General features: G+C 56.8%; 1 protein-coding gene across 4 annotated transcripts in view; it reads left to right on the forward strand.

The window, feature by feature from the left end:
* Positions 1–11,500, forward strand: part of CLUH (clustered mitochondria homolog) — a 32,025-nt gene that overhangs the window by 18,538 nt on the left and 1,987 nt on the right. For 2 of the 4 annotated variants that reach the window (XM_069089627.1, XM_069089625.1), the window contains exons 5-25: positions 217–344; positions 511–665; positions 900–1,025; positions 1,522–1,669; positions 1,844–1,936; positions 3,220–3,914; positions 4,339–4,547; positions 5,311–5,418; positions 5,588–5,688; positions 6,375–6,527; positions 6,616–6,678; positions 6,808–7,052; positions 7,779–7,863; positions 8,019–8,172; positions 8,260–8,399; positions 8,773–8,853; positions 9,099–9,224; positions 9,307–9,428; positions 10,250–10,343; positions 10,421–10,555; positions 10,636–10,709. In XM_069089627.1, the coding sequence (XP_068945728.1) occupies positions 217–344; positions 511–665; positions 900–1,025; positions 1,522–1,669; positions 1,844–1,936; positions 3,220–3,914; positions 4,339–4,547; positions 5,311–5,418; positions 5,588–5,688; positions 6,375–6,527; positions 6,616–6,678; positions 6,808–7,052; positions 7,779–7,863; positions 8,019–8,172; positions 8,260–8,399; positions 8,773–8,853; positions 9,099–9,224; positions 9,307–9,428; positions 10,250–10,343; positions 10,421–10,555; positions 10,636–10,709 (3,235 nt within the window). The remainder of the gene's footprint in view (positions 1–216; positions 345–510; positions 666–899; positions 1,026–1,521; positions 1,670–1,843; positions 1,937–3,219; positions 3,915–4,338; positions 4,548–5,310; positions 5,419–5,587; positions 5,689–6,374; positions 6,528–6,615; positions 6,679–6,807; positions 7,053–7,778; positions 7,864–8,018; positions 8,173–8,259; positions 8,400–8,772; positions 8,854–9,098; positions 9,225–9,306; positions 9,429–10,249; positions 10,344–10,420; positions 10,556–10,635; positions 10,710–11,500) is intronic. The other 2 variants (XM_069089628.1, XM_069089626.1) reach the window with 1 other exon arrangement.

Below are 11,500 nucleotides of genomic sequence, written 5' to 3' on the forward strand. Positions count from 1 at the left end.
CTCCTGCACTTTGGGGGCCCTTGCCTAGGCTTGAGGAATCTGGGGTGGGGGGGAGTGAATGGAAGAGTTTGGCCTCTGCGTATGGAGGGAAATGTCCTGCCCTTCCCGCCAAGTTCCATTTAGCCCTCTCCCAAGTCATCCTGATGATACCTTTTGGGATTGAGAGACGTCAGAGATGGGCCTTGTCTGACTGGGTTGGCTTTTTTGCCTCTTCAGATAGTGGGAAGAGGAAGAAGAAGGGAATTGAAATGGAGCCCATTGACTGTACGCCGCCCGAGCACATCCTCCCCGGGAGCAAGGAGCGTCCGCTCTGTGCTCTGCAGCCCCAGAACCGAGACTGGAAGGTGAGGCATGCCCAGCCCACGGGCCATCCGGGCAGCCCAGGGTTCCCCCCGGGGGGAGCGGGGCACAGAACTCAGGCACCACCCGGTCCCACTCAGCCATAGCCTGGGCGCTCTAAGCCCTGCGCTGAATGGGCTGCCCCTGTGACCCCCCCCCCCCACGCCACAGCCTCTGCAGTGTCTAAAGGTGCTCACCATGAGCGGCTGGAACCCCCCGCCCGGCAACCGCAAGATGCATGGAGATCTCATGTACCTGTTTGTGATCACGGCTGAGGACCGCCACGTCAGTATCACGGCCTCCACTCGGGGCTTTTACCTGAACCAGTGAGTGTGCCCCTTGTTCAGCTCAGAAGCTCCCCTTCTCTTGGCCCTTGCTTGTCCGTTGGTGCTTCCCTTCCTCTCTCCCTCCCCTCTCTTAACCTTCTCCTTCCTTCCGCTGCCCTTCTCTACCCACCCTCCTCACCAGACCACTAGCTTGGGGCCATCTCTGTGGTTTCTGGGCCCTGGCAGTGGGCTTGGGGGATTGACCAGCCTGTGACCTGGATGTTGCCTTGGCAGGTCCACAGCATACAACTTCAACCCCAAACCTGCCAGCCCCCGATTCCTGAGCCATTCCTTGGTGGAGCTGCTCAATCAGATCAGTCCAACCTTCAAAAAAAACTTTGCTCTCCTGCAGAAGAAAAGGTGGGGTTCCTGCCTGCTTGGCCCTCCTCTCCCCTTGGTGCTTCTCCCACAATAGCCCAGGCCCTAAGCTGGAAGAGAAGCGGCCCCGGCCTTGTCACTGTCCACAGCCACTTCCTCTCCTCTCAGACTAGATGGGGCATGGGGCCAGGGCAGTACAGGAGCTCACTAGGGATGCCGTGGAGCTCTGCAGGAGGGGTTCTGCCTGCAATTCGGTGCCTTGCACTGTAACTGCTAAGTGCATCTGGACTGAGGACACTTTAGGCTTTATTTTTACCTCCCTAGGTCTTCCTGGAGAGGAGAGTGGGGAAAGGTGGGGTGGGGGGAAGACATTTTGGAGAGAGGTCCAGCAGAGGGAAAGACGGGAATGGGGGAGGGTGAGAGAAATCCTGCCCTCCCACACCCTGTTTGCTGAGGGCTACCTTGACCCCTTCTATGTGCCAGAGTTGGGGGAGGCACATTTGGTGCTAAGGATATCTGGCATATACCCCGGATGTAGGGTCCAGCGCCATCCTTTCGAGAGGATCGCCACCCCGTTCCAGGTTTACAGCTGGACAGCCCCCCAGGTGGAGCACGCCATGGACTGTGTGCGGGCTGAGGATGCCTACACGTCCCGGCTGGGCTACGAAGAACACATCCCTGGCCAGGTGCCCCCCCGCCTCCTGGCTGCTTTGGCCTTCCTGTTTGTTCTCTGTGTAGCTCCTTCTTGTGCAAAGGGAGGGTGGGCGGTCAGGATGGTGGGTAACTGCTGATCATGGTGGGGGAGGGGGAGCTCCCTGAGCCTGTGTCCCACAGTGCGCTAACCCTCCACCTTTCCTTAGACGCGAGACTGGAACGAGGAGCTACAGACAACAAGGGAGCTTCCCCGCAAGAACCTGCCTGAGCGGCTGCTGAGGGAACGAGCCATCTTTAAGGTGAGCACAGGAGGGCTGGTCACCCACGCTGGGCGGGTTGGGAGTACTCATGTCCTTTGGCCTTTTGGGCTGCCCAGCGGCTCCAGAGCTGGGGAGGATGGATGGAGGCAGGCCGGCTCCTTGTGTGGGTGAGAGAGCCACACACAGGCAGATGTCGTGGAATCTTTAGGGGCTGGTGGGGGGCTGTGGGAGGTGATGCTTGCACCTTTGTTGGGGGCTCTGGGGGACCCTTAGGGACCTTGGTATTCCCCAGCTCTTTAAGTCCTTGATGAATGATGCCCTTGTTGGGAAGGTTTAGGGAGTAGAGTGTGTCTGTCTGGGTCCCCCTCCACCTCCTGAGCTTCCGTCACACACCCACCCCACTCTTTGTCACTGACTGAGACCAGCCCATAATGTGAGAGATCAAGGGGCCTTTAGCTGTCTAGGTCAGTCCTCAGGTTGGACAGACTGGCAGAGACAAGAGGAGGGACTTGACCCAAGTCATTTTGGTAGCAAGGCTAGAAACAGGACACCGGGCACCTCTGACCCTGTTGCTCCCATTCTCCAAAAGTTCTGACAGCCCTGCCTATATCTTTGGAGAAAGTACCAACCCTGGACATTGTGTAATCTTCACAGAGGGGCTCCATCCTTCCTTTCTGGGCTGGTTGTACACAAACACCCTTCATCCTCCTTGAATTGCTGTTTCCTCCCCATGGCATTATACTTCCACCTTTGTACCTTTGCATGGGCTCTCCCCCTGTGCCTAGAATGTGCTGGGGCCTTGCCTCAGCCACTTGGTACCTGTGGCTGCTGCCTTCAAGTCTCAGCATAGACATGGCCTCCTGATAGGAGGCCTTTCCTGAGGCTTGTCTCTCCTCCCTCTTCCTGCCAGGTGACACTATGTGTTTATTCACTGAAGACTTATGTGCTAATGCTGTGGGCCCCTTTTCTCCAGTAGGATGCAGTGTCCTTGAGGAGAGGGACCATTTTAATCTTAGGACTATGCTAGACCACCTCAGGAAGGCTCCTTGGGTCTGAGGATAGATTTCAGGAGATGGTGAACTTGGATGGTGGAAAAACGTTATACCTTTACTTCAGTAGAATTAGTTTTCTTTGCAGTCCCATGCATTTTGTTTTATGGGTTTAAAAACATTCTTCTGAGAAGGGATCTGTACCCTGGGCTTCACCAAAATGACTGCCCCATGACACAAAGAAGGTGGAGATCCCCTGCAGTGGGGAGGGGCTGACCAAATACCCTGCTGTCTCAGGAAGTGGATTCTTAAGATGGTCCCCTTGCCCAACAGGTCCATAGTGACTTCACAGCAGCGGCCACCCGGGGGGCCATGGCAGTCATTGATGGCAACGTCATGGCTATCAACCCCAGTGAGGAGACCAAGATGCAGATGTTCATCTGGAATAACATCTTCTTCAGTCTGGGCTTTGATGTCCGAGACCACTACAAGGATTTTGGTGGGGACGTGGCTGCCTATGTGGCCCCTACCAATGACCTGAATGGAGTGCGTACCTACAACGCAGTCGATGTGGAGGGCCTCTACACTCTGGGCACGGTGGTGGTAGACTACCGTGGCTACCGTGTCACAGCCCAGTCCATCATCCCTGGCATCCTCGAACGGGAGCAGGAACAGAGTGTCATCTACGGCTCTATCGACTTTGGCAAGACGGTGGTGTCGCACCCGCGCTACCTGGAGCTCCTGGAGAAGACGAGCCGGCCCCTGAAGATCCAGCGGCACCGAGTGCTCAATGACCGAGACGAGGAGGTGGAGCTGTGCTCCTCCGTGGAGTGCAAAGGCATCATTGGCAACGATGGCCGGCACTACATCCTGGACCTGCTGCGAACCTTCCCTCCTGACCTCAACTTCCTGCCCGTGGCTGGCGAGGAGCTGCCCGAGGACTGCCGGCGGGCCGGCTTCCCCAAGCCTCACCGCCACAAGCTCTGCTGTCTGCGTCAAGAGCTGGTGGACGCCTTTGTGGAGCACAGGTGAGGCCGGGCTCCCCGAGGAATGGTCGCAGCCCCCTGGAGGCTCCTGATGGCCACTTGGGTGGTCTCCCCAGATAAACCTGAGAGTTGTTATCCATGGGATTAGTCTGCAGAGTGTCACCCCCACCCTTCCCACTCCCCTCTGTACAACGTGACAGTGTGGCACGTGGGCATCCCGAGGACCTCGACTCAGGCCCAGCTGCTCCTCCCATGGGACCCCAGGCTGCAGCCACTTCCTGTGCGGAGTCGCTTGGCCTGGAGAATCTCCAAAGTCCCTTCTCCAGGATGCAAATCCAGCACATGTGGAGGGGGAGGAGGAAAAGGGGGGATTGGTCCTATAGCTCTGTTGGCAGTGTCTCCTCCATCCCTGGGGCTGAGGCTGGGCAGGGCCTTCTGGTCTAAGGCCCAGGGCCTGGTTCTCCAGGTACCTGCTCTTCATGAAACTGGCAGCCATTCAGCTCATGCAACAGAAAGCCAACAGGGCCGAGAGCCCAGGCCCGCTGGAGAATGGTACTTCTGAGGCTGGGGCTGCGGAGACAGCAGAGGCCATGGAGGCTGCAGGGGAGGAAGGGGCCGGTGGCCTAGCCAAGGTGAAGGAGCTCGCGGAGACCATTGCCTCTGACAACGGCCCAGGTGGGGCTGGGCTGGGGAGGTTGGGGCAGGGGAGGGGAGGAAGCTCAACACTGGCTAAGCACCTTTGGGTGTGCAAGGGACTGCCCTCAGGAGCCTCCCTTGGCCTGGGTTTCCACCCTCAGGCTCAGGAGGGCCTCAGATGGGCGCATGGAGCCTCTTATCTCAGCCTGGGCTTTGGGGGCAGGATCTCACCGTGACCTTCTCTTAGATCTAGGGAGGTGGTTCATTTGGGGGGCTGATGAGCTTATGGTCAGCCGTCCATCTCCTAGTTAATTTTATTGTGCCTTTTTGGATATGTCTTTATCACTCTCCTCGCTCCTCCAGAGCCAGAGCTAAGCAAAAGGGACAAACGTGCTGGCTGTGCCCCATTCGGTGTCTCAGCTACCACCTCTCTGAGGGGGTTTTTCTTCCCCATCATCAGTCTAGGCCCTGAGCCCTTTGGGCCATGTCCCTGTTCTGGCCGGGCTCTCCCTCTTCCCATTGGGTGAAGAGTAGTGCTGGGGCCATGGCACTTGAGGAGCAGGCCCAGGTGGTGGGGCTTGCTACAGGGATGGGGTCGGGGTCTCTCCTTCACCTCAGCTGGAGCTTCCCCCCCAAAAACCCAAGATTCCTCATCCACCTTCTGCCCTGAAGGGGGCGGGAGGGAAGGGGCATTTCTAGGTCTCGCTCCCTTTGAGGTTTGGTGTTTGGAACTTGGCGAGTTGTGGGCGGCCTGCACTCTGCTCTCTTCCTTACCTCCCCATGCCCTCCAATCTTTCCCCAGCAGTGGACCCCAAGAGCCGGGAGGTGATCCAGAATGCCTGCAAGGCCGTGGGCTCCGTCAGCAGCACCTCCTTCGACATCCGCTTCAACCCTGACATCTTTTCACCCGGTATGGAGGCCCAGGGGCATGTGGGGGAGTAGGTGGTGTTTTGGGAGAGAAAGCAGCACCCTGAAATCCGCGTTTGTCACCTCTAACCTGTTCCAGGGCTGAGTGCTTGCCCCCCGCCACTGTAATCACCTACCATTGACCCCCAGATCACACCCCATTCTTCTGATAGGTGTGAGATTCCCCGAGTCCTGCCAGGATGAAGTTCGGGACCAGAAACAGCTGCTGAAAGATGCTGCAGCCTTCTTGCTGTCCTGCCAGATTCCTGGCCTGGTGAGCTGCGGAGAGTGCTTGGGGCCCATGAGGATACCCCAGCATGACCCTACAGGCCAGACACTCCCTTACTCCTGCTGAGCTCCTGCTGCCCCATTCCCCCCATTCTGCCTTGGAGGCCTCTTAGACCTTCCACGCTGTGCTGGAAGGAAAGGTGCAAAACCTCTCTAGAAATCCATGGACAGAATGAACTTGAGCGAGTTGAGGGAAGGAAACTTTTTTTTTAATAGAAAGCTCTGTAGTTTTTTCAGACTTTTCCTTTGTAAATCAGTTGAAAGCTGTTGTATAGAACCCTAGCTCCCATCTGCACTGCACCCAATGAGGTGGTAAAGGGCCTCTCTTGTAGTTGGATTATGTTGGTTTGGTGGGAGGGAGACTGGGCCTGGGTTTGAAGCCCACCTTTGTGGGTGACCTCTCTGGCGGCCCTCTCTCTAAATCCACTGTTCTGTGAGATGCTAACCCAGAAAACAGGGAGTTTGGGGAAGCAAGGAGAGAAGGATGCCAAGTGCTCAGCACTCACTCTCTGGGTTTCCAGGAGAGCCAGGACAGGGCGGGGGCTTGGTTTGACATTGCTTTGACATTGGGATTGGAGAAGCACCAGGGAGGAGAATGGAAGGCACTTGGGGTGGATTGCTTCTGGAGGTTAGGGGGCACTGGCGCCATCCTGACTCCTGCTGATGCCACAGGTGAAAGACTGCACAGACCACACGGTGCTGCCCATGGATGGGGCCACATTGGCAGAAGCCATGCACCAGCGCGGCATCAACATCCGCTACCTAGGCAAGGTGCTGGGCTTTGTGCTCAGGAGCCCCGCCCGGCCTCAGCTGGACCACATTTATGTGAGTAGTGTAGTCAGGAACGGGAGGGGAAGCAAAGGAGAGATACTCCAGAAGGAGCTAAGGGCTTGCCTCTCTCCAACCCTTGCAGAAAATCGGCATCAGTGAGCTCATCACACGGTCTGCCAAGCATATCTTCAAGACATATCTTCAGGTAGCCATGGCCCTGAGCCCCGCCAGCTCTCCCCAGTCATCTTTCCTGGATCTGGCCTTGGGTCTGGGGTGGGGTGCTTTGGGCCTTGTGCCCTGGGGCAGGCCCTGACCACCAGTGTGCTTGACCCAGGGTGTGGAACTCTCGGGCCTGTCAGCAGCCATCAGCCACTTCCTCAACTGCTTCCTCAGTTCCTTCCCCAACCCTGTTGCCCACCTCCCTGCTGATGAGCTTGTCTCCAAGAAGAAGAACAAGAGGAGAAAAAACCGGCCCCCAGGAGGGGCTGATAACACGGCCTGGGCTGTCATGACCCCTCAGGAACTCTGGAAGGACATCTGCCAGGAGGCCAAGAATTATTTTGATTTCAACCTTGAGTGGTAAGGGAAGGAGGAGGGAGGTGCAGAGCTGGGAAAATGTGGTGGGGGCAGGGAAAGGAGGGTGTGGGAATGGGGAGAGGGGCTGGAGAAAGCCGGAATCCCAGGGGCTGTAGTTACTCAGGACAAGGACCTGAGGAGAGCTGACCCCGTACAAGGAGCCTCAGGGAGAGAGGTCTAGGCACATTCATCTGTTTGTCTCATGAGCACAAACGTACTGAGCACTGTGGGAGGTGATGGGAATATGATTGGGAAAGGGAGACAGATTCCACTCCCCAGGAGCTGTGGTTCTCCAGGGGGAGGGAGCTCCCAGGAGGCAGAGAAGGACTAAGGTAATTTGGCAGGGAGGTGCCAGGTCTGGTCCAGTCCAAGAGGCCTTTGTCTCCTCGGTGGATTGATGCCTGTGTCCACAGAGTCCAGGCTCTGGGCAGTTGGGAACTGCCCTGCAGGGCAGCAGATTGAATCCCTCTCCAAGGAGACTCTGCTTCTGCTCCAGTAGGAACCAGTGAATGAACTTAGAAAGCGGGAGCCCTCTCTGCCAAGGGGCTCCAGGGACAGGTGACATGGCCATTTCTCAGCAGCTCCAGAGGATGAGGGACCAGGATAACTGCCCTCCTTGTCCAGGACCTGGCAGGGGTAGGGAGCAGTGCCGAGGCAGGGGCCTGGGGAAGAGGCAGCCCTGGGGCCCCATCCGTGGCTTGGAGGCACTTAGCCTTTGTTGTTCCTTAGTGAGACTGTTGACCAGGCTGTGGAAACCTTTGGGCTGCAGAAGATAACCCTCCTCCGGGAGATCTCCCTGAAAACTGGAATCCAGGTGTGTGGAGAGACCTCCTGCTTTACCCAGATCTGAGGGGCCAAGTGCCTGCTCATGGGGTTTGTGAGGAGTGGGCTAGAGCTAGCAAATCCAGAGAGGAGAATGCCCCTCACTCATCCTCATCTCCTCCCACCCCCCTTCTCGGCCACCTGCAGATCTTACTGAAAGAATACAGCTTTGACAGCAGGCATAAGCCAGCCTTCACCGAGGAGGACGTCCTCAATATCTTCCCTGTGGTCAAGCACGTCAACCCCAAGGCCTCCGATGCCTTCCACTTCTTCCAGAGTGGCCAGGCCAAAGTGCAGCAGGGTAAATGGGGCCAGGCCAGGCCGCAATGGGGGGAAGTGACTGAGAAGGTCAGGGCCACCAGGATCACAGACCTCTCTTCCCTGCCAGGTTTCTTGAAGGAGGGCTGCGAGCTGATCACAGAGGCCCTGAACCTCTTCAATAACGTCTATGGGGCCATGCACGTGGAGATCTGCGCCTGCCTTCGCCTCCTAGCCCGGCTTCACTACATCATGGGGGATTACGCTGAGGTGGGTATTTGTCCTGAGCCCCAAAGTGGGCCAGGGCAGGGCTAGATTTCATCAGCAAAGACCTTGGCAAAGATGTGGTGTGAGGAGGAGGAGGGGGAGGGAGGTTGGGGAGAGGGCAGGTGGATGGATGGGACTCTCCTGCCTGGGTGACCTCAGCTTCCTCCTCTGACCAAGCTGCTCACATGGAAGGGGCCTCAGCATTGCCTGGGGAGGGGATTGGGGGGTGTGGGAGGAGTGTGCTGTTTCCTCCATGTGGCTGCTGGACAGTCTGACTTGTGCCTGCCTGCTAGGATTTGGGTGGGAGCAGGCCCCCCACCAGTGCCTCAGGACCAATGATCTCTCCCTTTTCCCTTCCCCCTCCAATGCTTCCTAGGCCTTAAGTAACCAACAGAAGGCAGTGCTGATGAGCGAGCGCGTGCTGGGAATCGAGCACCCCAATACCATCCAGGAATACGTGAGTGACCATCTCTGGGGGGCCTGCCTGGGAGAGGCAGGTGGAACACGTGGAACAGGGCACCACACTTCTCGTGGGCTCAGGGAGGAGGGTGTGGAACACAGTGCAGAACACTGATGCATCTGTTAGTTTTGTGTAGGGATGGGGGAAGGTACACACCTGTATATAGAAACATGGAGGGGGTCGAGCTGAGGCTGGGAGCCGGGCTAGGGGTGGGTGCTGAGCCCACTCCTTGGTCTTCCCAGATGCACCTGGCCCTCTACTGCTTTGCTAGCAGCCAGCTGTCCACAGCCTTGAGCCTGCTGTACCGTGCCCGCTACCTGCTGCTGCTGGTCTTTGGGGAAGACCACCCAGAAATGGCTCTGCTGGATGTGAGTGTCCAGGGCAGGCGTCATGGCCAGGGGACCTGGGGGGCAGTGCCCGGCCCCTGCCTCATGCCTGGCTTCTCCCCAGAACAACATTGGACTGGTGCTGCACGGGGTCATGGAGTACGAGCTGGCCCTGCGCTTCCTGGAGAACGCTCTGAGCATTAACGCCAAGTACCATGGGGCCAAGTCCCTCAAGGTGGCCCTCAGGTGAGGAGGCCACTCCCATTCTCCCGGCTCCTGCCCAGGCCAGCCTCCATCCCCTCCCTTCAGGCAGCAGTGCCTTCAGGACTCTGGGCCTCTCTCCTGGTGCCTAGACACCTACTCAGGTCTCTGCTGTCCCCAGCTTCCATTTGCCTCTGGTCCTTTTTTCACAAAAAGACTCCAAGGACAAAAACAACATACAGTTAGACTGCCTCTGTAGAATGGAAGGTCCTCGAGGGCCGGGCCTGTTGGCCATTTGTCTTTGGAGCCTTGTAGGTTGTCTGAGTTGACAAATTCATTTCTCCAGTCCAGGCCATTTGAGGCAGAAGGAGCACACTTGTGTTCCTTGGGCCTTGAGAAGATAAGAGATAGATGCCGGGTTACTGGAGGCAGGGTTAGAAAGGTTGTCAGGGCCCTTGCAACCCTTGACAAGACTCTCCTTGATGTGATTCCTGCCATTGACCCTCCAGCTTCCACTTGGGGCAGGCTGCAGGGGTATGAGAGTCATGCCCATTCTTATTAAGAAGAGCCAAGGGTTCCAGTGGTGTCCCAAAGCTAGGGATGATTCAGTGTGGGGCAGACCCTGAGAACCTTTCCCTTAGATTCTGAAACAGCGCTTCCTCCACCTTTTCCCCCAATCATGTTCCTCTGAGAATGTGGAGAGGGGAAGGAGCTGGGAATTCATGGGCAGAGGTGAGGTTGTATTACCTACCTTTAGAACAGGCCTAGGCTTTCCCTTGTCTTGGAAGAAGACCTCCATCCCCTGAGACTCTGGGACAGGAGTGGGGTCACTGACCCCCCAGTGTCTCCTCTGTTTGCCTCTGCAGTCACCACCTGGTAGCCCGGGTCTATGAGAGCAAAGCCGAGTTCCGATCAGCCCTGCAGCATGAGAAAGAGGGTTACACCATCTATAAGAGCCAGGTGAGGAAGCTGTCGCAGCTTGGGCCATGGCTGGTGGAGAGCCGTTGCTCAGGCCTCCTGACGCTCTCTCTCTACAGCTCGGGGAGAACCATGAGAAGACTAAGGAGAGCTCTGATTACCTGAAGTGCCTCACCCAGCAGGCTGTGGCCCTGCAGCGCACCATGAACGAAATCTACCGGAATGGCTCCAGTGCCAACATCGTGCCCCTCAAGGTACCTGGGCCCCACCCCAGCGGGGTTAGCAGGTGTGCCCGAGGTCCCTGGCCTCATGAATGCCCATTGTCCATCCCTAGGTCACAGCCCCCAGCATGGCCAGTGTCCTGGAACAGCTTCACATCATCAATGGCATCCTCTTCATTCCTCTCAGGTCAGTTTGAGGCTGGGGGGGGGGGGAGCACTGACAGTGCCTGCACTTTCTCACCTGCCCTCAGGGAGCCTGGTGGGTAGAAGTGGAATGACAAGGATAGAGGTGCTTCACTCCCCCAGCATCACTGGGGAATGAGGCTTCCTGGGGCAGGTCCAGCCAGATGGGTTATGTGCTGCCGTGCCTTCTGAAACAGGCTATGGAGCATAGTTCAGCCTTTTCTCGATGACTGAGAAGAGACTGGAAAGCACTTTTGGCACATGGAAGTGTTTCAGACTGCTGGGCTCAGAGCATACTCCCTGCTGTCAGCCCAATTCCGAATCAGCTCATCGTGGCAGGCCTTCAAGCAGAGCCTGAAGGGAGTGGGGAGCTCCTTAGGGAGGGCACTGGAGAGTGGCCTCCAAGGTCCATTTTGGAGATTCTTTGGAACTGCTCAGTGCCAGCCTAAAACAGTCTTTCCCATTTGTTGTGGACCAGGGAACCAGATGAACAAACTTTGTCACCCAGTTTCAGTTGGAAGGAACCTTCCAGTCTAGCTCCTTCCTGAAACCAGAGTCCTTTGCAAGTGGGTTTCTACTTAGAGACCTAGTCAAGGGGTAAATCACCACCTCCTGAGGCAACCTATTCTGACCCTAATTGGTTTCTAAAAAAATTTTATATTTTTCAGTCAACAAATTTCTCCTCTTCCCTTCCATTCCTTTCAGTTGAGAGTGAAAAAACAACAAAACTCATTTTACCAACGTGTCTAAAAACATAGTTCTCATTCTCTGAGGAGGTGGGGGTGGGGCAGCATG

The sequence above is a fragment of the Petaurus breviceps genome, unplaced genomic scaffold (assembly GCF_028583685.1).
Source record: "Petaurus breviceps papuanus isolate PSGF00001 unplaced genomic scaffold, PetGlider_PUasm1.0 186, whole genome shotgun sequence".
NCBI lineage: Eukaryota > Metazoa > Chordata > Mammalia > Diprotodontia > Petauridae > Petaurus > Petaurus breviceps.